Source organism: Thamnophis sirtalis, unplaced genomic scaffold, assembly GCF_051295495.1.
Source record: "Thamnophis sirtalis isolate CommonGarterSnake01/CBP01778 unplaced genomic scaffold, rThaSir2_p1.2 scaffold_12, whole genome shotgun sequence".
Classification (NCBI taxonomy): domain Eukaryota; kingdom Metazoa; phylum Chordata; class Lepidosauria; order Squamata; family Natricidae; genus Thamnophis; species Thamnophis sirtalis.
In genome coordinates, this window is record NW_028261392.1 from 46,978,328 (window position 1) to 47,002,379 (window position 24,052).

The window sequence follows — 24,052 nt, forward strand, 5'->3', positions numbered from 1 at the left end:
GTCCAAGCCTTCCGCATAGCCTTGAAGAACTGGCTCGCCCGTCAGGCCTGGGGACAATGATAGTTACCCCTCCCGAATGATGAATGTATGTTGCCCACTATTTTATTATATGTTTCTATCTTAATGTCTGTATTCCCCCTCCCCGGTTTTATGTGAGCCGCCCTGAGTCCCCTCAGGGAAAAGGGCGGCCTACAAATATTAATAAAACTCATAAAAAAACTCATAAACATTACAGGATGGACTATTCTGTTTTCCAAACCTTTGATTCTGCATTCACTTTCAAAATTTGCTGATTGAAGTTGCCATCATATTGTCTACTAATTTCAGTACTTACACTGCAAGCCAAAATGATTTCTGGTGACACCAAGTGCAAGTGTTGAATAATGGAGCAACTTTTACTAAACTATTCTGCATTCTTTCCTCTTTTTTATTACTGTATGAAAGTCATTGACAATGATGCCCATACATGAGAACACCCATACATCCAAATGGATGTTAAATGGTTTCAGATGCAATTCAACTGGAATAAATATCTGTATCTAACTAACATGAAACAAATCAAATACATTAGCAATTATAAGGAAACAAATCTTACCATTGTCTATTGGTACACGTATCAGTGGTAACTGCGAACTAAAAGACAAAAAAAAAAAAAAAAATCCAAATGGTTAAGTGGTTAAAGAGCAGCCATTTAAATTTCCACAGAATCAATTTTATTTTTTAAAGCCCAAGTTAATTTAGGGTTAAGGTATCAAGTATTTTTTTTATCTCTCTTCACTAAATGAGAATTTTGTTCCTTCTAATTTTATCATGTGAAGCAATATGTTAATTTTCAAGAGGCAAAATTTTTTATGAGTGATATAAAATACTTAGACAAAGCCTTCCAAAATACCAAAATATTTTCCAGATATTTTGCAATGCTGGAGCAAAACAATGTTTGGCAAAATGCCATTCTCACTTTCCATTTTATTCTTTTCAGTCTTACTATTAATTGTTCAACAAATTTACTTCAAGATAAATCCAACCCAACTTAGCGAAATATACTTCTGATGAGACAAGCATAGAATTGCAATGTTGATATTCAATTTCCCATGTTCTCCAGGAAAAAAATATTTTAAACTTTGGGTGTTTACTGCCCAAAAAACTTATCTGGGAGTTTGTAAAATATGATGTAAACATGCTTTTCCTCAGAGTACATTTTAAAAACAGGATTGCTTTTTGTGACTTCAATCGTTGCCCTTTAGAATACTCTGACCCTTTCCTTCTCGAGTAAATGGTGCAGCTAAAAGAACAATCCACCCTTTCTGTAAAATTAATCTGTCCCATAAACAGCGAACACAACACTCATTTTGTGGTGGCAGTCATTTTGAACATCTCAAAGTTGAAAACATCCTTATGTCACAAGCAACTTTGAACATTGCCAATACTGAGCAGATGCAACCTCCCCCCCCCCCGCCACACACACAATAGAAGCCAAAGACAGATCTTAAGAACAGATAAGTTTTCCACTGAAAGAGGGGAGTATTCAGTTCCATCAATATTGCACTTCACTTGCACTGTAAAAATAAACAAATAATGAAACAGCGAACAATTAAGACTGTTCTGGGTAAAATCAGGAACCTCAAATCTCTATCCAGTAGAGGTTTTTCGCCTCCAAGCATTATAGCTCTGAATGAAAGGAGAGGGGTTTATCAGCCACCCCTCCCCTTTCATTAATTGGGACCACTTGCCATTGCCAACTTGCCATGGGACAATGTGCTGCAGGACAATTCAATTTAATTATTTAAGATAATTTAAAATATGTTAATTTTTATGATTTACATTTCGTTTTGTCCCTCCTTTGGCATCCTTTCTTGAATCTATACTAGTTCTTCGATGTTAGTGTAATTCTTGTCCCAGGGCCAGTTGTCCCATGGCGAGTTGGTGAGGCGAGTTGGCTGTGGTGAGTTGTCGTAAACCTGCTATCAGGATGATCTCCATTTCAAGTAATTTCCAAATGAACAAGTGACCATAAGACAGCACAGAAAGGCAGCTAATATGAGGGTACATTTGAGAGCAATTGCTTGTTATTTGCATGCTACCTATATACAAGTTATATGCAGAAATATCTGAAATTTCACTATCCTACACAGAAAAAAACCCTATAATGTACTGCTTCTTCCATAATTTTGGAGAGCAAGAACAAAAATAAAGCCTGACATAATAAAATATCCATGGAGATTCTAATATATGTTAAGGTTGAACCACTTTTGAAATGTTTGGGTCTTAAAGCTATTCAATTTGCCACAGAACTGGGGGCAGGGAAGGGCGAAAAAGAATGCAGATGCTCCAGAAACAGACTGTGAGAGCCCAGACCCACCAAAGTCACAGATGGAGGTGTCCAACAAAGAAATGAACTGTTCTCAAAACAAAAGGACGATTCATAATTGGACAATGTGACCAACGTGCTATGGGGAGTAGAAGCTATTGTTTAACTATACAAGCATTGCACAGGAAAAACTATAGTTGGTTTTGATTCGTCAGTACCAAAATTGTGTATGCAATAAAGTTGTGCCTTTGGGATTGCAAAGTTCCCGAGAGTGCCTATTTTTCTTGAGTTTGATAGTCGGACCGTTGACAGTATACTTATGCTGTAGTTCAACAGTACCAGTTCCATTATCCAAAACAGATAGAAGACTTTTTTTTTCTATAGTGATGTTAGCAGGTAATATTTTATATAAATCACCAAAAAGAATGGCCATTTCACAGAAGACTAAAACATTAGCCTTGTTAACAATTACTGTACTTCGAATTACTTGCCTATAAACTTTCCATACTAGTGTTTCTTAGCTAAGGTAGTGCACATAAAATTTGCTCTGAGGGGAGAAACAGAAATTTTTAAAAAACCTGGGAAACATGCAAACTCTGCTCATGCACTTGTTTGAAAAGAGTAGGGCTCACATAAGATAGAAGATAGGGCATCCATGAAGTCTTTTCCTCCATCTTCCATATGGTCCCCTCATTTTTAAAATGTTGTAGGAGTTTGCAGCAGGCAGGAAGTTCATCCATTCTGTAGCTGTTGAGAAAGATGCATCTGCTCTGCTCTCTCCTGATTTTTAATTGCCAGAGGGAAGGATGGGTACCAAGGATACAAATGAGCTTACAGTGATGGATATGTAATATATGCCTGCTCTGTAAAGTAGGATTTTAATTTACTTGATTACATGTTATCCAACTATTATTATCACAAAGCAGTAAGGCTTTCACTTTAATTTTAATCAGCAATGTCCTTATTGTGCTAATGCATGAAGACTTTTGATTTCATGTTGATCAAAGTCAACAATATTTTTAATTATATAGGAAACTTTCCATTTCCAATTTGGGGTAATAATGAAGCAAATAAAAAGTCTCTCTGTTCTGGAGTAATGGTATTTTCCTGCTTATAGTTAATAATTAATTCGCATTAAAAACTACAATCCTACAACATTTTACAACTCTAGAAAAGTCTAGAGGCCTCTTGAGAGTCTTAAGGGTTAATGTGGACATGGGATAGTTTGTGTTAAATGAACTTGTTGGTGTCAATAATACTGCATATTGTACATTTTATGCAGAAGATGTGCCTAAAAGCAAGCTGTAGGAAGATAGCCACCATTCCAAATACAGCAATTTTAAATTTGCAACCATGCAACGTATTGCATGAATTTATACATGGATGTTTCATAACATATAACTGGATACCCTTCTTAGTAGAAGCAAACAGGATTGTAATTTAGGCAATTTAAAGGTCTTCCTCTTTCAGATGCAGATGGATTGCAATTCCCAAAGAATTCGGGGTGCCAAATTAGTTTTTAAAAAAAACCGTAATGCTGCTTGCAATTTTTTCTGGAAGTCCATTCGGTGAGTTTAACCTGCTAGTGGCTTCGAGTATCTCCAAATGCCGGTGGTCAACAAATTAGTCTGGGTCAAGGGTTTTTGTTTTCTTTAGCAAGAGAACGAAAACCTCCAAGCTACGGGATTCACAAGGAATGAGTGTAAACTCGAGTTTTCTCTTAGAAACAGTCGCCGCTTTTCTGATGAAATCTTCTTAAACTTTTCCGGCGAAAGGGATTCGAGGGGGTTCAGATTAATTTTCCCTCCGCTTTCTCTTGGATCCTTTGTTTCCTCCCAAGCACCGCTGCGGCCATCTCGCCCGTAATCCGGTGCCTTCCAGATGCACTGGGTACAACGTGCCAGGGTGACCGCACATGATGGGAATTGCGTTACAAGACAACTGGTGGACACTGAATTGAGAGAAGTTACGCTGGACATTCCTGCAACGGAAGGTTGTTCCGTTTGCTTTGCCTCCCTGCTCTCTCTCTTTTCGCCATTAGAAAAGGAAAAAATAGGGCAGAAACAACAAGGGCACATACTTGGTGTACTCGCCGCCCGATTAGAACCACGCCGCCTCTCTTCTTCGACCTATAGGCTCGGAAGAGGAAGAGGAGGATCTTACTGCCATTAGGAAGTAAACACAGTTACGATGCGTGAATATATGGGGCAGTGGCGCCATCTCTTGGTTCTAGATTATCAACGCCATCAAAATAATGGCTTCCCCCCCGACGTATTGTATGTTCTTTCTTATAGGGAACTCATTCTCCTGGACGGAATCCCGAGATAGCTATCCAACCTAGCAACATTTTCACTGAATAAAGGCAGGTGCAAAAGCTGTGAAAATTCTGGGGAAGAATCTGAAGCGGACGCTCCCTGGAAGCAGCAAAATAAAGAATGTACCAGTAAAGGAGAATATTTGTAGCTCGGGGTTGAATTAAACTGGCAACAAACCTCACATCTTTCTAGTAATGTTTCCTAGTTTGGGTACTGAAACCTTTTCAAGAAAAGCAAGCTCAGAGACCACCAAGACCCCACAATGAAGGTTGTGGCTGCTTAGCGCTTCATGGAATATTATTTTATTGGATTAGAGACAAAAGAGGACAAATTGCATGGAGAGGTAGTGAAAATTTCTCTTTAACAAATGCTGCTTTCAGGGCCAACTCTAAATTCTGTGCATTTATGTTGAAGGAACACAACCAGTGTAAATAGACCAGCTTCTTGTCTTTTTTGCTTTAGTAAAAAGTCTTAAAAGTCCTACAATATTTTACCATGGGACATAAAAAGTACTCTATCATGCCACCACGTCATTAAATTACCGTCTTTTTATATTTTTCTTTTGAATATAAAAATAATTCTGGATTGCTTGTTTTAAACTGAACATGAGTCAACCATGTGAAGCAGTGGTGGGTTCCAGATCCTGTTGCAACCAGTACGGTGGAACGGGGCCAGGCATCCACCACATGAACATGCGCAGTGCACACACATGCACAGCACGCATATGCATACTTACCGCCCACGATGCTCTGCGATGTCTCCATGACGCTCCAGTTGCTCAGCGGAGTGTCATGCAGGTGCCGTATGCTCTGTGCACATGTGCGGAAGCCCAGAAAACCTCAAATACCAGTAAGGAGCATGGGCAGGCGGGCAGGCCCTCCGGAGCACCATACCAGAACAGTACCTAGTGCTCCGGGCAGGCACTGTTACGCTCGTACTGGGGCGTACTGGTCGTAACCCACCACTGATGTGAAATTGCTACAAACTGCCCCAGTGTGTCCATGAGTGGAGCTAGACTCTTTGTCACAGATATATCTGGAAACATGATTGGCAATAAATATACCCACGTATTAAGGGAAAACTAATTTGATACATATTTTATTGTAGGCATTTCTGAAAAGTAAATGTAGGTGTATCAAAAAAGTAAATATTGATATTAATGAGTTTCCCATTAATTAATCCTTGAGAATATTCCAAGTACAAAGTGCTGGAAAAAATGAATTAACTGACTTGTGTAGAGTGGCTGAAGATTGTGCTGTTTGGAAAGACTTTAGATGTTTTTTTCTTTTTATTTTCATCCTAAGGTTGACAAACACCTTCAGGTTAATTCTGTCATGGGATCTGAGAAATTGAGGATACACATTTCACAGAAAGCATATGAGATCCTTTTTTTGAAAATGATTCTCCTGTGTGTGTATGTGTGTGAAAGGGCAATGCCTTTATTATAGAAAATGTTATTTCAATAAATAATCTTGTTGGCTTTAATGGCTGTCATTACTCTAAAGCAGTGGTTCCCAAAGTAGGCGGTACCGCCCCCTGGGGGATGGTGGGCACTAGGAGGCAAGGGGAGGCAGCAGGGGGGCGCTAAGAGGGCGAGGAAAAAAGATTTTGTATTGTGTTGGCTGCAGAGGGTGTTACCCCTAGGTTGGTAGCTGCCCCTTAGCTAATTCTCAGATGGAAAGGAGAAACTTGCTGAGCAGATGATGGACTGGTTAAAGCCCATTGGTGCGGGCAGAAGGACGAAATTACCCAAACAAACCTAGAAATAGCTGTGGGTTTCCCTTTAAGCAACGTCACCACCCTCCCCTCCAATCATTGCCTTCCTCCCAGGAGAGGGGCGCGCGCCGCTTCAATCGCCCCCCCCCCAACACCGCTGATGTCTTAACCGACCGGCTTGGCTTGTGAAAAGGTTTTTTTTTAATGGTCGGTGGGCGGGGAGATCATGCACGGTGTTGTTAGGGGGAAAAAAAATCCCACCAATCGAATTCTAGTTGAGTTTGCGAGAGAGCTCTTTGCCACTGGTTTAAAAAACAGTCACATATTATGTGCCATCCGTTTCCTTTGCATGGAGATGCTGCTTGGTAAAAGTAACTGGGGGAGAGTGTGATGAGTGGAAGTGCAGTTGCTCCCTTTTGGTGGTGTGGATTTTGGTTAGGGAGGTTTGGATTACCAGCAGGAGGGAGCTCGCATTGCAATCTTCCGTTTCTAGCCTTGGAAATACGGGTGTATTTCATGGGAGCTTTCTTTGATATAGGTATAGTATACTATATGTATATACTACTATAGTATAGGTCAGGAGTCCCCAAACATGGCAACTTTTAAGACTTGTGGACTTCAATTCCCACAATTCTCCAGCCAGTATAGCTGTGAGTTGAAGTCCATAGCTGTCTGGAGAATTCTGGGAGTTAAAGTCCACAAGTCTTCTTCTGTTTCAAAAGTTTTATTTTCTTTTAAAACAAACATTTCATCATTCCTCAATCAGTGAGACATTGGAGTACAATTTTTTTGTGTGTCAAAATAGTTCTAGTTTACCACCAAATTCTTGTCTAGCCTAATGTATACCCCTCCCTCCCTCCCCCCTCCCCCAACCCCTTCCTCCTCCCCCCTGACTTCCCAGAACTCGTACACGGTATGGATTTTTAACAAACACAGTCTAAAATCTATTGAGAAAAAAGAAATAAAGAAATTAATGACATCTCTACATTGATCTTAGCTTCTTCTTGCTGAGCTAACTTTAAACAATTTAAATCATTTCTGATCTTAAGCATAGGCTAACTGGAATTTCTTGGTCCCGTATTTATTTTGTATATAGTCAATCCATTTTTTCCAGTCTCGTTTATATCTCTCATTTGAGTGATCTTTTAGATATGCCGATATTTTAGCCATCTTGGCTAAGTTTGTAACTTTCAATGTCCATTCTTGAATTGTAGGCAAGTCTTCCTTCTTCCAGTATTGCGACACCAACAGTCTTGCTGTTATTAGGTGCAGAATCAAGTTAGTTTCTACCACTGTAAAGTCAATACTTATACCTAGTAAAAATAACTGAGGAGTAAACTTTATCCTTCTTTTAAAGATATTTTGCATAATCCACCATATTTTTATCCAAAATGCCTTAACCTTTTGGCAGGTCCACCATATATGAAAATATGTAGCATCGAGAGAGCCACATCTCCAACATTTAGGCTGTAAATTCGGATACATAGAAGCCAGCTTTTTAGGATCTCAATGCCATCTATAGAACATCTTATAAAAATTTTCTCTCAGGTTTTGAGCTTGTGTAAATTTCACATTTCTTACCCAGATTCTTTCCCATGTATCCAGCATTATTGGTTCTTCAATGTTTTGAGCCCACTTTATCATACAATCTTTAACTAATTCTGTTTCCTAATCCATCTGTATTAATACATTATATATCCTCTTTATATGCATTAAGCTTTGATCTCTTATTTGTTTAAACAGATTATCCTCAACTTGAATAAAACCATTTTTTTGATCTATTTTCCACCTAGCCTGTAATTGCCCATACTGGAACCATGTTTGAACTACCTTCTCCTCTTTTAATACCTCTAAGGATTTTAATTGTAGTACCCCCCTTTCCAAGATAAGAAGCTGTCTGTAGGTAATTCTATCCTGTTTTTGTGCTATATTCATATTTTCAATTGCGTGTCTAGGAATTGCCCACATGGGTATCTTGTCATTTAATTTATATTGGTATTTTTTCCAGACCCGCAGTTTAAGCATTTATTAAAATATGACTTTTAAAATTCTTGTCCAATTTTTTGTTGAATAACAGGTAAGCATGCCAACCATATACCAGATCGTGTCCCTCAATATTCAATATTCTATCATTAGTTAAATGAGTCCAATCACTAATTACAGATAGCGCCACTGCATCATAATATAGTTTTAAGTTAGGTAGTTTCAAGCCTCCTCTCTCGCGTACATCTTGCATTATTTTCATCTACCCATACAAATTTGTTGATACCCTTCTGCCATTCTAAAAGATTCACATATTATTTAAGTATAGGTAACATTTGGAGGAGAAATAAAAATTTTGGTAAGATGTTCATTTTCACTGCCGCTATCCTACCCAACAAAGATAAGTGCAATTTCTCCCATTTTTTCATCTCTGTCTGTATACTATGCCAAAGTGGTTCATAATTATGCTTATATAGTTTCCCATTTGAAGTTAAGTTGTTAACTCCAAGATATTTGACTTTTTAAACTACCTCACATCCTAGCATCACTCCTAGTTCTTCCTTTTGTTTAGTATTCATATTTATAGCTAATATTTTTGTTTTTCCTAAATTTATTTTAAAACCAGACACTTGACCATATTGATTAATCGTATTCATTAGAACCATACTGGATTCCTGCGGTTGTTCCAATATTATGACCAAATCATCTGCAAAAGCGCGCACTCTGTATTCTTGCTGCCTAATCTTGATCCCTTTTAGACCATCCAAGCCCCGTATTTTATTCAACAATACTTCCAAAGTTATAATAAATAATAATGGGGACAAAGGACAGCCCTGTCTTGTACCTTTTCCAATTTGAAAAGAGTCTGTTAAACTTCCATTGACTATGATTTGTGCTGTTTGCTGTTGGTATATTGCTTTAATTGACTGTAAAAAATTATCTCCTATCTGCATTTTTTGCAATATCTTCAACAGAAATTGCCAGTTAACGCGATCAAAAGCCTTCTCAGCATCCAAAAATATAAACGCAGCAGGGATTTGGTTGTTCTTTCCCAAATATTCTAATGCATTAATAATTAATCTGACATTACTTTTCATCTGTCTCCCCTGTATAAAACCTGTTTGGTCGGTGTGTATCAATTGTTGAATAACCAGCATTAACCTATTTGCTAGTATTTTAGTAAAAATGTTATAATCTACATTAAGTAATGAGATAGGTCTATAATTTTTTGGTTGGGTAGTATCTTGATCTTCTTTGGGTATCAAAGATATAAACGCTGTTTTCCAAGATGGAGGCACTTTACCTTCCGTTTGAATCTTATTAAATAATTCTCTAAGAGGCTCTACCATTTCTAACTGTAAATTTTTATAGTAAACCGCTGTCAAACCGTCTGTACCTGGTGCTTTCCCTAACTTTAATTGCTTAATTACCTGCAAATTTCCCCCCGAGATTATTGGTTGATTCAATTTTTGCCTGTGCTCTTCTCTGACTGAGGGTATTTTCTCTTTATCTAAATATTTGTCTATATCTAAACCATTAATTTTATCCCCTTTATACAATTCTGTAAAAAATTCCCGAAATGCCTTTTGAATATCTTCCTGTTGAAACACCTCCTTCCCTCTGTAAATCAGTTTAGATATATTTCGAGTTTTCCTTTTTTCCCTAGTCTGATAAGCTAACCATCTGCCAGGTTTGTTTGCGTTACAAAAAGTATTGTGTTTTGAATATAATAAATTAGTGGCTACCTGGTCAGAGATCAACATGTCAAATTGAGATTTTAATATGGTGATAGCTTCCTTAACCTTTGTATCGCCTGGATTCATTTTTAAGTCCAACTCTTTTCTCTTAATTTCCTCTTCCAATTCTGTTCGTTTTAGCCCTTGTTTATATCTATGTGTTTTATTTATATTCATCAGCACTCCTCTCATATACGCTTTGCTTGCATCCCATACGAATTCCATAGATGTACCCTTATTCATATTCAAAACAAAATATTCAGATAACAATTTTTTACAATCATTAATATACTTTTCATATCTAAATAAGTTTTCATTCAATCTCCAAGACCTTCTTGCCTGCACTACCCTTCCCAACTCCATCCAAACTGGGTTATGATCCGAAAGGACCCTAGCCGCAATATTTGTCTTCTTGACCCTAGAAAGCAAATCATTAGTGATTAGTATAAAATCAATCCTTGAAAGGGATTGATGTCTATCAGAGAAGAAAGTGAAATCATACTCCTCTGCGTTTCTTTTTCGCCAAATATCTCTCAATTCAAAGTCGTCCATCATGTCAAAAAAAGGTTTGGGTAGCTTTGCTCGCATCTTAGTATTTGGGCGAGAAGTCTTCTTATCTCTTTTAGTGTCTATCACACCATTCCAATCACCCAATAGTATACAGGACCTATAGTCCCACTGTACTAATTTGGCATAAAGATTTCTATAGGATCCGTCTTGCTGTTGATTAGGAGCATAAATTCCCAAAAGTAATGTCTTTTTCCCTTCTAGGATTAGATCTAATGCGATATATCTTCCGAAGGGATCTGCTTCAATTAATTCAGCTTTCATGTCTTTTCTTAAGTATACAACTATACCATTTTTCTTTTCCATAGCAGAAGCTACAAAATGTTGACCAAGTTTTGAGTTAATCAAATATTTTTGATCAGTTGATTTGATATGAGTTTCTTGCAAACAAATTATGTCATTCTTAAACTGTTTAAGATAGTGAAGTATTTTCTTTCTCTTCTGTGGAGAATTCAATCCATTGACATTCCATGTTAAGATCTTAGTTGTCATCTTTGTTTGGCTGAAGCTTTTTTAGAGCTTCCTGCATGGCCTGTTTAACCTTAGGCATAGCTTCTCCCACTGCTTCCAGACTTGTTACTGTAGCTCCTTGATCGATGGCCGGTGATTGTTGAGGTTGTTGCCTTTTAGCTTGTTTCTCCATTTGTCTAGTAATCATACGGCTAGGTCTTTGTTCCATAACACCTAGGAGAGAGAGATGCTCCATCTTATCTGATAGTTGTGTAGTTTGCTGTCTGTCCTGTCCTTCTTGTGGTCTTTCTCCAGGTCCAGATGATGCAGGATGTCCAGCCTTCAAAATATTATGGTAAAAATCTCGGGCTTTCCATACGGAGTTGAGGCGATATCTTTGCCTATCAAATCTAAGTATTATACCAAATGGTGCGTCCCATCTATACTGTATCTGACGGTTTCTGAGTTCTTCGACTAAAAAAGCGTAGTCTCTCCTGGCTCTTAACATTTGAGGTGGTATCTCTTTCAAAACAATCAGGTCTTGACTGCCAATTTGGAGCTTAGTGTTATAAGACTCTTGTAGTATCATGTTTCTGAGCTCTCTTGTAGTGACGTATAACGATGTCTCGAGGAAGCTGTTTCTGCTTTGCCACCCAGGAGTTAATGCGATAAACTTTGTCGATCTGCCAGTCGAGCTTAGTCCCTGGTCTTCCCACCAGACGGTCAAAGGCTTCTGATAGAATCTGTTTCAGGTTCTCCTGTTTCTCCTCACGCAGCCCCCTTACTCTTAATGCCAGTTCCATTTGTCTATACTGTATCGTAATAATTTCTTTTTCAGCATTTTCAACTTTTTGTTGCACCACCTCTGTTTTCGATGTCAAGTTGGTATTAGCCTCATTAAGATCCTCTAGACTATCTTCAATTCCAGAAACATGTTCTGTCAATTCAGTTACAAGTCCCAGCATTTCATCTTTAATTTTAACAACCCTGGCATCAATTTTATCATATAACTCCTGTTTAAGTTCTTTTATTTCCCCTTTTATTTCTTTTATTTCTTCTTTTCCCTCCTGTTTTATCTCCTGTTTTATCTCCTCTTTAAGATCTCTAAGTTTATCTTCCATTTTAATTGTCTGAGCTTTGAGAGCCACACTTAATTCACTCAGGAAGAATTCTTTCGTTAACAAGTCTCCAGCAGGGGGTGTAGGGAGCAGAGGCTGCGACCTTGTGCCAGGCACTGGGGATGTGCCCCTGGAAATAGAGGGCGACGGTTTCAAAATAGGATTTGGTTTTGAGGCCATTCCAAATTTTATCTTCAAGCCGTTAATAAAACTCTACTGGCCGACTGTGCAGCTATAGGAAGAGATGCTGAATTTCTCCCTTTGTTTTGAAATTTGAGGCTTGGCAAGGCTTTACCAAGGATTTCAGAAAATAAGCATTGTAACAAGACAGTTCAGCAGATTCATCACCATTTAAATTCCAAATAAGCAAAATTAATGAGAGAAAGGAAGTCTTGTAAAAATGAAACTAATTAAAAAGTTTCTGCTGGCCGATTGTGAGGTAGGGTGATAAATCACTCCTGTCTCCTTTGAAGTTTTAAAGTTCTGTAGCGTTTAACAAGGAGATTAAGAAAATAATCATTGTTACAGGAGAATCCAGCCAGCTCGGCGCCATTTTAAAAGCCTCTAAGTAAATAGATTTTCGGAAGAAGATCTTGTAAAAAAAAAAAAAAAAGAAGCTAGGATCTTGGTAAACAATTAATGTCCTCGTAAACGGATTCAGCTCACATTAAAATCAAATAAATCAAAGCTGTGAACTGAGTGGGCGAGATCTTACTTTGTACTGCGCAAGGCAGTTTGAAGTTCCCAGCACGGACGCCGTTCTGCCTTGGGCTGGCCCCCCTCTCTCTGCAGACACAAAAGCTGCAAAAATCGAAGGGCATTTGCCAGCAAAACTATATCTTCTTCCCTTCTTGCCTGAAGGATAAGAAACCTGTTAGATGTCAGGTAGATGAATATCTAAACAGATACGTGACCAGGAATTCGGAGGCAGCTATTTTAAGCTGCCACCATCAGTAAGCTCCGCCCAGGAAGTCCCAAAGTCCACAAGTCTTAAAGTTGCCAAGTTTGAAGACCTCTGGTATAGGTTCTCCTGCTTGAGCAGGGGGCTGGACCAGAAGACCTCCAAGGTCCCTTCCATGTAAATTTTCAAGAACCATATTCTGGATCCAATGCTAGCTGAGATATTATCTACATAACCCAAGTTATACTGTAACTGGTTTGGTTATGATCTGAGCTACTGTAGCAGGGGTGAAATCTGCCCAGTTCAGGTGAACCAGTAGGGACTGGTAGTAAAAAAAAGCTTCCAAGGATTGCGTGGCTCAGCTGAGAGCCGCGCAATCGTCGGAAGCTTTTTTCCACCTTTAAAGCATTTTTTCTTGCCAGTTCGGGCGAATAGGCAGGAAATAAATGCTTGAAGAAGTGGGGGGAAATCCTTCCAATGATCACATGACTCACAGCTGATCTGTGCGAGCGTTGGAAGCTTTCCCCCCACTTTTTCAAGCATTTTTTCCTGCTGGTTTGGGCGAACCAGCAGGAAAAAAAAATGCTTTAAAAAGTGAAAAAAGTGCCATGTGCACCAAGTCACATGACCCCAACCAAGCCACGCCCACATAACCAGCGGTAATTTTTTTTAGATTTCACCACTGTACTGTAGTCTATCAATGTATTACAATTAATGAGCATAATTTTAAGACAATTTAAATAAGCCAAAATATTGCAAAATAATACAATATTAAACAAAATCTAATAGAATTCAAATTACTGTACTACTGAATATTAGCAAAAGACAAAAACACAAAAGTAATCAAATGATTAAAATTTGAAAATATATAATAATGAACTGAAGTCTTTGGAATCTCATATTGCAGAGAAGATAAGCTTATTGTTTTTTAAAAAAACAGTCCTTCCTTAATGATCATTTAGTGACCATTCGAAGTTACCGCAGCACTGAACAAATGGCATTTACACTCAGTTCACAAAGTTAAATTGCTTGCAGCACTCCCATGCTCATCCCATTAAAATTTGGGCACTTGGCAGCCCACTTTCACTTACAATTGCAATTGTGTCTCAATTCCTCTCCTCCCACTAGCTTATTTCTACCCCCTCTTGCTCTTTTGGACACACTGCACAGCAGTACCCTTTGTTGGTGGTGTCAATGGGATTAAAATAGAGGGTCACAATCTTAGCAGCTTTAGCTGGAATCTGCAACCCTCACGCATCTTCCTCAGCCCCTGTGCCACTGGCATTGCCATTGCCACTGCCACTGAGAAGTATAATCTCAACCCTATGCCATGGCCTGCTTCTTCAGGTTTTTTTTTTTTTTTTTTTTTTGCATATATTGGTTGTAAAAGGTTTATACAATCAGTACCTATGACTTGGTTGAGCAATGGATTAAATATTGCTTATTGGAACACTGAGTCAAATTTGTAAATTATTACAAATTATTTTTGTAATAATTGAAATCCATGGACAGGGCATGGCATATTTGTTGTACTTTTCAACAAATTTGAACAACCTGGATGTGATGTATTCTGCTGTAGCCACTTCTGAACCCTGCCTTCTCCTTTGTCTGTGCATCATTTAATTTTCTCAATATTCTTTTTGTTATTATCTTGGTGACAACTTTGTAGATGAATGAAATAAGACTTATTGGGCAATATTTCTTTAAATCATCTTGAACCCCTTTCTTGTGTATAAGAATCACTTCAGCATTTTTTCATGCATCGGGTATTTTTTCTTCTTTGAGTCATTTCGAGTATAGTTTTGCTAGTATCTTGTGTAAACTTTGACTACTAGCTTTCAGCATTTCAACCGTCAGTCATTTCCTGAAGCTTTGCCATTTTTCATTGATTTTATGGCACTTGAACTTCCTCCACTAGGGTATCTGGCATTTCCTCTTTCATGGGTATTGTTAGGTTGAGTGATCTTGATCTTTCTATAGCTCTGAAGACAATTTTAAAATTATTTCTAATATTTCCTGTCTGTTCTATACACAGAAACATCTTTACTTTTTAATGCAAAAACCTTCTTTCTTGTATTTATAAGCTTGCATTTTGCTCTATTAATCCCTTTGTTTTCTTCAATTGCCTTTTTCACAAGATTCACATTCAACTGAATGTTTCTTCTTGGATACATTTTCTTATGGTCTGGTATTCTTCATTACCCATTGTTTTTTCATTAAATCAATAGTTTCATCAAATATTTTTGACTGTACAAAATGTTTGATATGAGTCCAAATCTCATAGATTTTATAAATAAACAAACAAATCTTTTAATTAAATTGCCTAATTTCAGCTTTGATTATTTTTTTATTTTGCATATTGCTTAATAATTGAGTGGATTTATTTCCATCACATAACAATGTGCATATTGTTGTTTCAGCCAGAGGATTCTTTCCCATTATAAGTTAATTTGGACAGAAATACAGAAGTACTTCATATTGACATTAGGAAGCATAATGAGGAATGCCAGTTTCTTTTCATTTGCCCAAGAGAATTCTTGGTATATTAAGGAACCAATACCCCAAATTAACAGCAGCCAGGAATAACTTGGAGGAGCTGGAAGAAATTGTTCCAGTGCTGAATGTATACATTAAAAATGCCACAATAAGAATTTTTTGCATTTGTCATTTTTTGGGATATAGCCCATTCTTCCCAGTGCCAAGCATTTGATATTAATACCTGGCAAATTAGAGTTTCTGCATGTAGAAGAGTACGCAGTCAACCTGTAGTGAACAGTATCTATCAACTGAGTGGATGAGTGAGAGGGTAGGTTGTGGACTACATGGTAAAATTAAATGATTTTTTTGCTGAAACGTCAAAACTACAATAGAGTTATTTTCTCATTCTAAACATCAGTTAGCAAAGCTTACAAAAACATGGTACAGGGAAGAGTGATGTCTCTCCTCTTTTAATTTTTATGGCTGGATGCTGGTTATCAGCAGAACCTGTTTACCATATTCCTCTGCTAGAATCAGCCTAAGCATTCTAAGCATGCTGGGGAAAGCAGCTGGAAGTCCCCATTTTCAGGTGCTCAGAAGGCCCAAATCCAATCTATTTCAGTGTTAGGACCAGCCCTATGATCCTTTTGAGATTTTGTTTGCCTTCTAGAAAAATCTGAAAACAGGTCTTTTTCTGGAGGGCTTTGGGGCCGATGCTAGGCATTGTGTCTTAGCTGTCCTATTTTTCATATTCTTATTATTTATTTTATATAAGAGCCATGGTGGCACAGTGGTTAGAATGCAGTATTGTAGGCTAATTCTGCTGACTGCCAGCAGTTCAGTCCTCACTAGTTCAAGATTGACTCAACCTTCCATCCCTCCAAAGTCGGTAAAATGAGGACCCATTGTTATGGGGTCACTTTTTTTTATAATAGCATTGAATTGATGAGTCAGCAGTTCACTGCATTTCTTTTAGTTCCTGGATTATAAAAGTTTAGTCAGCTATTTAATATGCATTGGTGGAATCAGGCACACTAACCCCAATGAAACGTATTTCTGAGTAGACTTGGATGTGATTGGTTTATGTCAAATAGCATCAGGTCAGACTAAAGAAAGCATGAAAGCATGAGAAATCAAGTAAAAAAGAAGAGCAAGAAAAGCAACATATTTAGATAGCATCATCTTCATCATTAGAGTCAATTTTATGCAGATGGATGGATGAATGGATGGAGATAGATAGATAGATAGATAGATAGATAGATAGATAGATAGATAGATAGAGTAGATGAATAACTACAACAATAAAAAGGAAAAAGGAAATTATAAAAAATAGTAGTAATTGGTCTTTCCAACCCCCTAAAGCTTACCACTAGCATAGACACAAAGATGACACAACATTTTGACAAGAATCAAAAGCCAATCATACGATCTCCTGCAAATGCAACACTCAGTTCTGAATTGGTTTTCATTGTTCCTAAGCTCTTTTCCTGAGTTGAGATAAAGTGCTTCCCACCCATTCCCAAGCCAACAGAAAATTATGCCAGCATGACATTTGCTGTTGTTGTTCCTATTGCCAATTCCTATCCTGCCTCTATTGCCTTTGTTTCAAGTCATTGGATTGTTCTCACTGCTGATGAGTGAAAATCTTACCAGATTGGATAGACCTTGGATCACACTAACCCTAAAGTGACTTATGTTTTTCTTATTCATAGATTCTGTACAAAATTAAATAAATATTAAGAAGATATATAGAAAGAAAATTGCTAGGACATGTTTGTGGTAAGATCAGGTGTAAATGAGGACACATCCTAAGAAAACATAAGAAGGCCAAAAGATATACTCTGACAGAACGTTGTTTAATTCAATCTATTTCGGGCAGCAGGAACCAATATAGCAAAAACTTGACAATCTCCAGCAATTAAGTATTCTGGATAGAAGCAAAGATTGCACATGGCCCCCAGCAGTGGTGGGTTTCAAAATTTTTTAGAACCTCTTCTGTAGGTGTGGCCTGCTTTGTGGGAGCGGCTTGACGGCCCTGTGACCGGGTAGGAGTGGCTTGCTGACCCTGTGACCGGGTGGGAGTGGCTTTTTGGCCATGTGACTGGGTGGGCGTGGCCAACTTGTAAAATGTGGTGAAACTCATTTAACAACGCTCTTGCTTAGCAACCAAAATTTTGGTTCAGAAACTCTGGCATTTGAAGTACGCAAGTCTTAAAGCTGTCAAGTTACAAGACCCTTGCACTCCTAACCCTTTAGAAAAAATAATCCCAGGGGTGTTCAAACTTGACAGCTTTAAGACTTGTGGACTTCAACTCCCAGAATTCCTCCTCCAGTCATGTTGGCTCAGGAACTCTGGCATTGAAGCATGCAAGTCTTAAAGCTGTCAAGTTACAAAACCCTTGCACCCCTAACCCTTTAGAAAAAAAAACCACAGAGGTGTTCAAACTTGACAGCTTTAAGACTTGTGGACTTCAACTCCCAGAATTCCTCCTCTCTTCTTCATCTTGATGATGTGCGGGCAGGTGGAGGGAGGGAGTTGGAACTGGTTCTAAACAGCACTGTAGATTTGTGGAACCTCTTCTATAGAAGAGGTTAGAACTGGCAGGAACCCAGCCCTGGCCCCCAGTGATTCTTCCTGTAAAATGTGGGTTACCTGTTACATGTATTATAGTGCATTCATCTTTACTGAGTGCCTGTAGATGTATGTGTTGGGCTGTAACACACATAATACATAATCATTCATGCTATGTGGAAATGATAACAATCATAACCCAACATAATTTCAGGGCATTCTTTTGGGGAATACAACCATGGTATTAAGCTATTCATGAGCCAGGGAAGACTGCAGATTAAAATTCATTAAAGATTTATTTATTTGTGCAGAGAAATCCACAATCCTCACGAGAAAACAAAAGCAATTATCATCACTATGTAAACTTTTTCTTCCTTTTTCCCAGCTACAGATAATGGAGGAAAAAAAGGAGAAGGACAAACTGGAGATTAGATTGGTAGGCGTAGACATAGAAAAACACAAGATCGACTGTATAATTGGAAAAGATAAGCGGCTTCTGTCATTGTTAAGAAGTCAGGCTAGATGGCCAGAGAGGAAAAGGGAAAGGGGAAAAGGATGTGCCCTACATTATCCTATGTAAGGAAAAGAAACCCAAGAATTGGGGATGGAAAGCAATTATGAGGGATGAATAGATTTCAGCCAAATGCCAACTAACTTATTCAGATTAAGACTCACAAAAATCACAATATAGGCACAATGGCAAAGACTGCAAAATTAATATGACATAATGATTTTTGACCGCATTATGACTTCTAAAGCCATTAGTGGAGTATTTATGATATTGTCAGGAAGAGACTTAAGCATCACTTCAACATACACAAAATGTCATAATTAACTGGATTAATGAAACCCTTAAGGAAGTGCTGTTTGAACTGTTAATTATCTAGACATGATTTTGTGCTGGTTTTTTTAAAAACATGCTGCATTCTCCTAAAAGAGATATTCTGCTTCCTTCCTTTCTTTCCTTCAATATTTCTCTGGTTAGCAGAGTCTTTTTTGTGTGTTAGCAAATAGAAGTAACATTGTTTCATCATTTATTTGAGAAAGCAATTCTAAATGCCTTAAGACAGTGTTTTTCAACCTTTTTTGTGCAAAGGCACACTTTTTTCATGAAAAAAATCACGAGGCACACCACCATTAGAAAATGTTAAAAAAATTTAACTCTGTGCCTATATTGACTATATATAAAGTAATTTTCCCACGGCACACCTTACACTATGTCACGGCACACTAGTGTGCCGCGGCACAGTGGTTGAAAAACACTGCCTTAAGATAACAAGCTAGAAAGAAAAGCCTTAAGCAGATAGAATGTTGCAGCAGTATAATCCTTGACCTCAAGCATCCCACCAGATTTCCTCACTGGTAGCGACTTTGTGGCAAGAGAGAAGCCAGTCCTGAATTTGAGAGTTAATTCCCCAAGAGAATCCCCTAAAGTAGAGCCTGTTTTAATCCCTGCAGAACGTCTTTGAGATATGCCTCTTGCCCAATTTTTGATCAACAGAGGGGCTCTAAGGGGCAATTTCTGTTCCTTCTGGGACATCTAATAAGGAAAAAGACCCTCCTCTAGTTGTGAATTTTGTACAACTTTTACACATATTTTTAGAAAACAAAATATAGATAAGTGAACAATATAACACATGTATTTCAATAAATTAAGCAACACCAAAGTATTAAACTGAATGGATGAATTTCCAGGGATTCCAGGGGTTCTATTCCAATGTAACACTCTTCTTTTTCACTTGCAACAAACTAATCTTCCTAAAGGTGCAGAGTAAAGAAAAGTACATATCCTGTTTTCCCAAAAAACCCCTCCCCGGATAATAAGCCCAATCAGGCTTTTGAGTGCATGTGCTAAAATAAGCCCTCCCCCCAAAATAAGCCCTCCCTGAAAATATTGCAACACAGTAGCAGCCATGAAGTGACCATGCTCACCGACTCCTGCACCTCAAAAATAATAAGACCTCCCCAAAAATAAGGCCAAGTGCTTATTTTGGGGGTCAAAAGAAAATAAGACCATGTCTTATTTTCAGGGTATCACAGTAGAAGTAATCTAACTTTTTTATTTGGTTAGCAGATGTGTTCATTGTAACAGTGGTTTCTCTATAACAATTTATCTCATTCTCCCTTTTCATTGTTCTTAAAACTTCCATTTTGAGTTAGATTTTCTTCTTCCTGATCTATCTGGGATTTGTTAGCTGCAGGGAAAATCCAAATTGGACAAAGTTCTTCAGAGAGAATTCTTTATGCTTTCTCTCTTGTTACCCCTTGCTCAAAATGAGTCTTCTAGGACTTGAGGACGGATGAGGACATGTTCTACACTTCTCGTTCCCAGGTATCTTTCTTCTTATCTGTGTCAACTTTTGCAGTGCCATACCCAAATGTGAATCTTTTGCATCTTCTGATCCTGTCTATTCCGGAAGTCTATTATTTCTCTCAATTCTATCTTCCTTGTAAAGGGTCTCTGCTACCTCCTCCATCCACAATATCTCTCTTTGTCTACCATCTCCAAATCTTATTTCCTGCATTCTACAACTCCACTCTTATTTTGTTTATATTTTGTTTCCTAACCAACATTAACCTTCCTTGGCTTGCACCAGCTTACTACAGCTGCAACCAGTTAGGTTGCAGTAACACTCATGAAAGTGCTCATATAGAACCATATAATTTGCAGGCCTGTCTGGCTAGTAGATTTGCTATGGCTTCCTGAATTCTGGAGAGCTTGTTCTGAAGCAGGTAGCTATGCCATGGTTCTGCAACATTCTCCCAGGATACCAGATTACATGCCAGTCACAGCAATAAATCATTATTCTTTAAACATTCGTTATTCTCTATATTCAGGAAATTGATTACAGCAAAAGACCACAGACACAACAAATTGCTATATTTATTGGAGACTCTTTATAGATACTAATATGTATATTATATACTCATACACAAACAAAAATTCAAATGTACATTCAAACAAATGTAATGAATTACATTTGGGTATCTAATGTTAAAAGAACTTGTCTTCATTTCCTTTTAATTTGAGGCAATGATTGTGTAGGTGTAATGAGCAGCAGCATATGATGTAATAAGTTTAACCTTAGAATACTGACTATTTGAAAAAAAAATATGAAGAATAAATGACATCTTTAACCTTGAAAGCTAAAAAAATAATATTACTACATTTTATTAGATCACACTCCCTTTTGTAAATTGTATCTTATCTTTTCCTGTGCCTGTTAAAGTGCACGGTGATCAACAAAAACTTACATAAGAATAAATTTTAAGGGATGCAACAAAATGAGTTAGATTGCAAGGACAAACAATTTCCAAAGCTTTGTAGTAACTCTAAATCTCATTAAAGTTGCCATTGTAGAAAGTTAGTACCTACCCCTCTCCTAGAATAATGAAATATTTTAGGAAATATTAAAAAGGCAGAATATTATATTTTCCCTAAAGGAGAAACATGTTTGTAAAGACAGAAACTCAGAGCCTCACTCCCTGCCCCCAGCAGATATTTGGTGCCCATTGAGAAGGACTGGACCAGCCTATCTACAAAATAAAAGACTTTCACTCCAGGGTGATGGGATTAAGCCATGACCCATTAGGACATGATAGGATTATCTAGCATCAGGGCTCAGTGTATTGCAAAACCTCCTAAGGACATTACATCAGCCTAGGTTCCAATCAAACTTGATTTAGACAAACATGACTCCACATGGCTCATGGGAGTCTGACTACAGCTAATAGAATACATGCTCTTGCCACAGGAACAGGAAGCTCAAGGGCAAGGCCCAAGAGGGGGTATAAATAACCCTCACTCTCCACTCCACATGATCAGGTACCCAGAATCACATTTGCTTGGTGGTTCTATTTCACCATTAAACCATCTTTCCAATAAGTCTCCATGTTTGCAGTGTCTTTATCCCCACTTAGAACTGAACCAGATGGATATTTTTTCAACACCATCAAAATGTGACAAAGGAGGTAAATGATTAAATATAGAGATAGTACATACTGCATATTGGTAGCAAAGCCCCTTAATATTTTATTATTACACAAATGAATAGAAGACTAGAAAATATGAAATAAAAGTGCCACAGTAAGAATAGTGTTATAAAATGAATGTCATATATGAGCAAACATAACTAATGTAGGATCTCCACAAGGTTAAAAAATAATAGTAAGTTACTGCTTCCAGCACTGTATAAACATACAAAACTAGAGCTTTTGAGATCATGTCCACAACGTAATTGACATACGTTAAGAACTTCTGAAAAAAAAAGAGAAAAGGGAGTCATAAGACCCCTATACCACTGAACTGAAGGCCTGTCTCTAGCAAAGATGGAAAGAAAAAGAACTAAAACACTTAAAGGAAGCCCTCAGAACATGTGGCTATCCCAAATGGGCCTTCATCAAATCTCATAAATAACTCTACAGGAGCTCCTCCATACCAGACAACAAAGAGAACAATAAACAAAGCAACGTTGTCATTCCGGCTCAGGGTTGACTCAGCCTTCCATCCTTCCGAGGTGGGTAAAATGAGGACCCAGATTGTTGGGGGCAATATGCTGACTCTCTGTAAACCGCTTAGAGAGGCCTGAAAGGCCTATGAAGCGGTATATAAGTCTACTGCTATTGCTATTGCTATTGCTATTCCATACATGAATATTGGAAAAGCTCAGGAGGAACTCCAGCAACAAAACATATGTGCACACTTGAAACCCAAGAATACACTAAGGCAGAAGCTTGTCCATCCCAAGGATAAAACACAGAACAACATAGTATAGGCAATACAATGCAGTGAGCCATATGCAGATCTGTATATTGGGGAAACAAATCAAACACTTCAGAAACACATGGCACAACATAGGAGAACGAACTCCCTCAGGACAAGATTCAGCAGTCCATCTGCATTTAAAAGACAAAGCTCACTCTTTTGAAGACAGCAAAGTCCACATTTCATTTCATTTCATTTTTTTTTTCATTTTATTTGTCTTGTATGCCGCCCACTCCCGGAGGACTCCGGGCGGCTCACAACAGACAAGGGAAAGGGGATAAATAGACAAGACAACATTTTAAAAAAGACGCAACATTCACAATTTCCGTGGGGCTGGATGTTTCACAAGCCCCCCGGCCTGCTGGAGCAGCCGGGACTTGGTGGCTTTGCAGAAGGCCAGGAGGATAGTAAGGGTCCGGATCTCCACGGGGAGGTCATTCCAGAGGGCTGGAGCTGCAACAGAGAAGGCTCTCCCCGGGGGAGTCGCCAGCCGACATTGGCTGGCAGATGGAATCCGGAGGAGACCTAACCTGTGAGATCTTATCGGTCTGAGGGAGGTAATCGGCAGGAGGCGGTCTCTCAGGTACCCAGGTCTGATGCCATGTAGGGCTTTATAGGTAGTGACCAGCACCTTGAAGCGGATTCGGAGACTAATGGGTAGCCAGTGCAGCTCGCGGAGGATAGGTGTGACGTGGGTGTACCTAGGTGCACCCACAATCACTCGCGCGGCTGCATTCTGGACTAACTGAAGTCTTCGAACACTCTTCAAGGGCAGCCCCATGTAGAGTGTGTTACAGTAGTCCAGTCTTGAGGTCACAAGGGCGTAAGTGACTGTCTGAAGGGCCTCCCGATCCAGGTAAGGTCGCAATTGGTGCACCAGGCGAACCTGGGCAAAGGTCCCCCTGGTCACAGCCGACAGATAGTGTTCTAAAGTCAGCTGGGGATCCAGGAGGACTCCCAAATTGCGAACCCTCTCTGAGGGGCATATAATTTCACCCCCCAGCCTGAGAGATGGAATAGTTGGACAATCTTTGGGAGGGAACATTTTGAACAGAGAGGACTATTGGTTTGAAAGAGGGGTCAAAGAGGCCATTTATGTCGAAACTGAACAGCCCTCTCTCAACAGCGGGGGAGGGATATGAC

General features: G+C 38.6%; 1 protein-coding gene across 2 annotated transcripts in view; it reads right to left on the reverse strand.

Moving 5' to 3' along the window:
* Positions 1-4,462, reverse strand: part of GEMIN8 (gem nuclear organelle associated protein 8) — a 36,433-nt gene extending 31,971 nt beyond the window's left edge. For both annotated transcript variants that reach the window (XM_014056691.2, XM_014056690.2), the window contains exons 1-2: positions 4,389-4,462; positions 596-633 (exon numbers count right to left, since the gene is read on the reverse strand). In XM_014056691.2, coding sequence (XP_013912166.2) covers positions 596-598 — 3 coding nt within the window. In that variant the 5' untranslated portion in view covers positions 599-633; positions 4,389-4,462. The remainder of the gene's footprint in view (positions 1-595; positions 634-4,388) is intronic.
* Between the last annotated feature and the right edge of the window lie 19,590 nt (positions 4,463-24,052).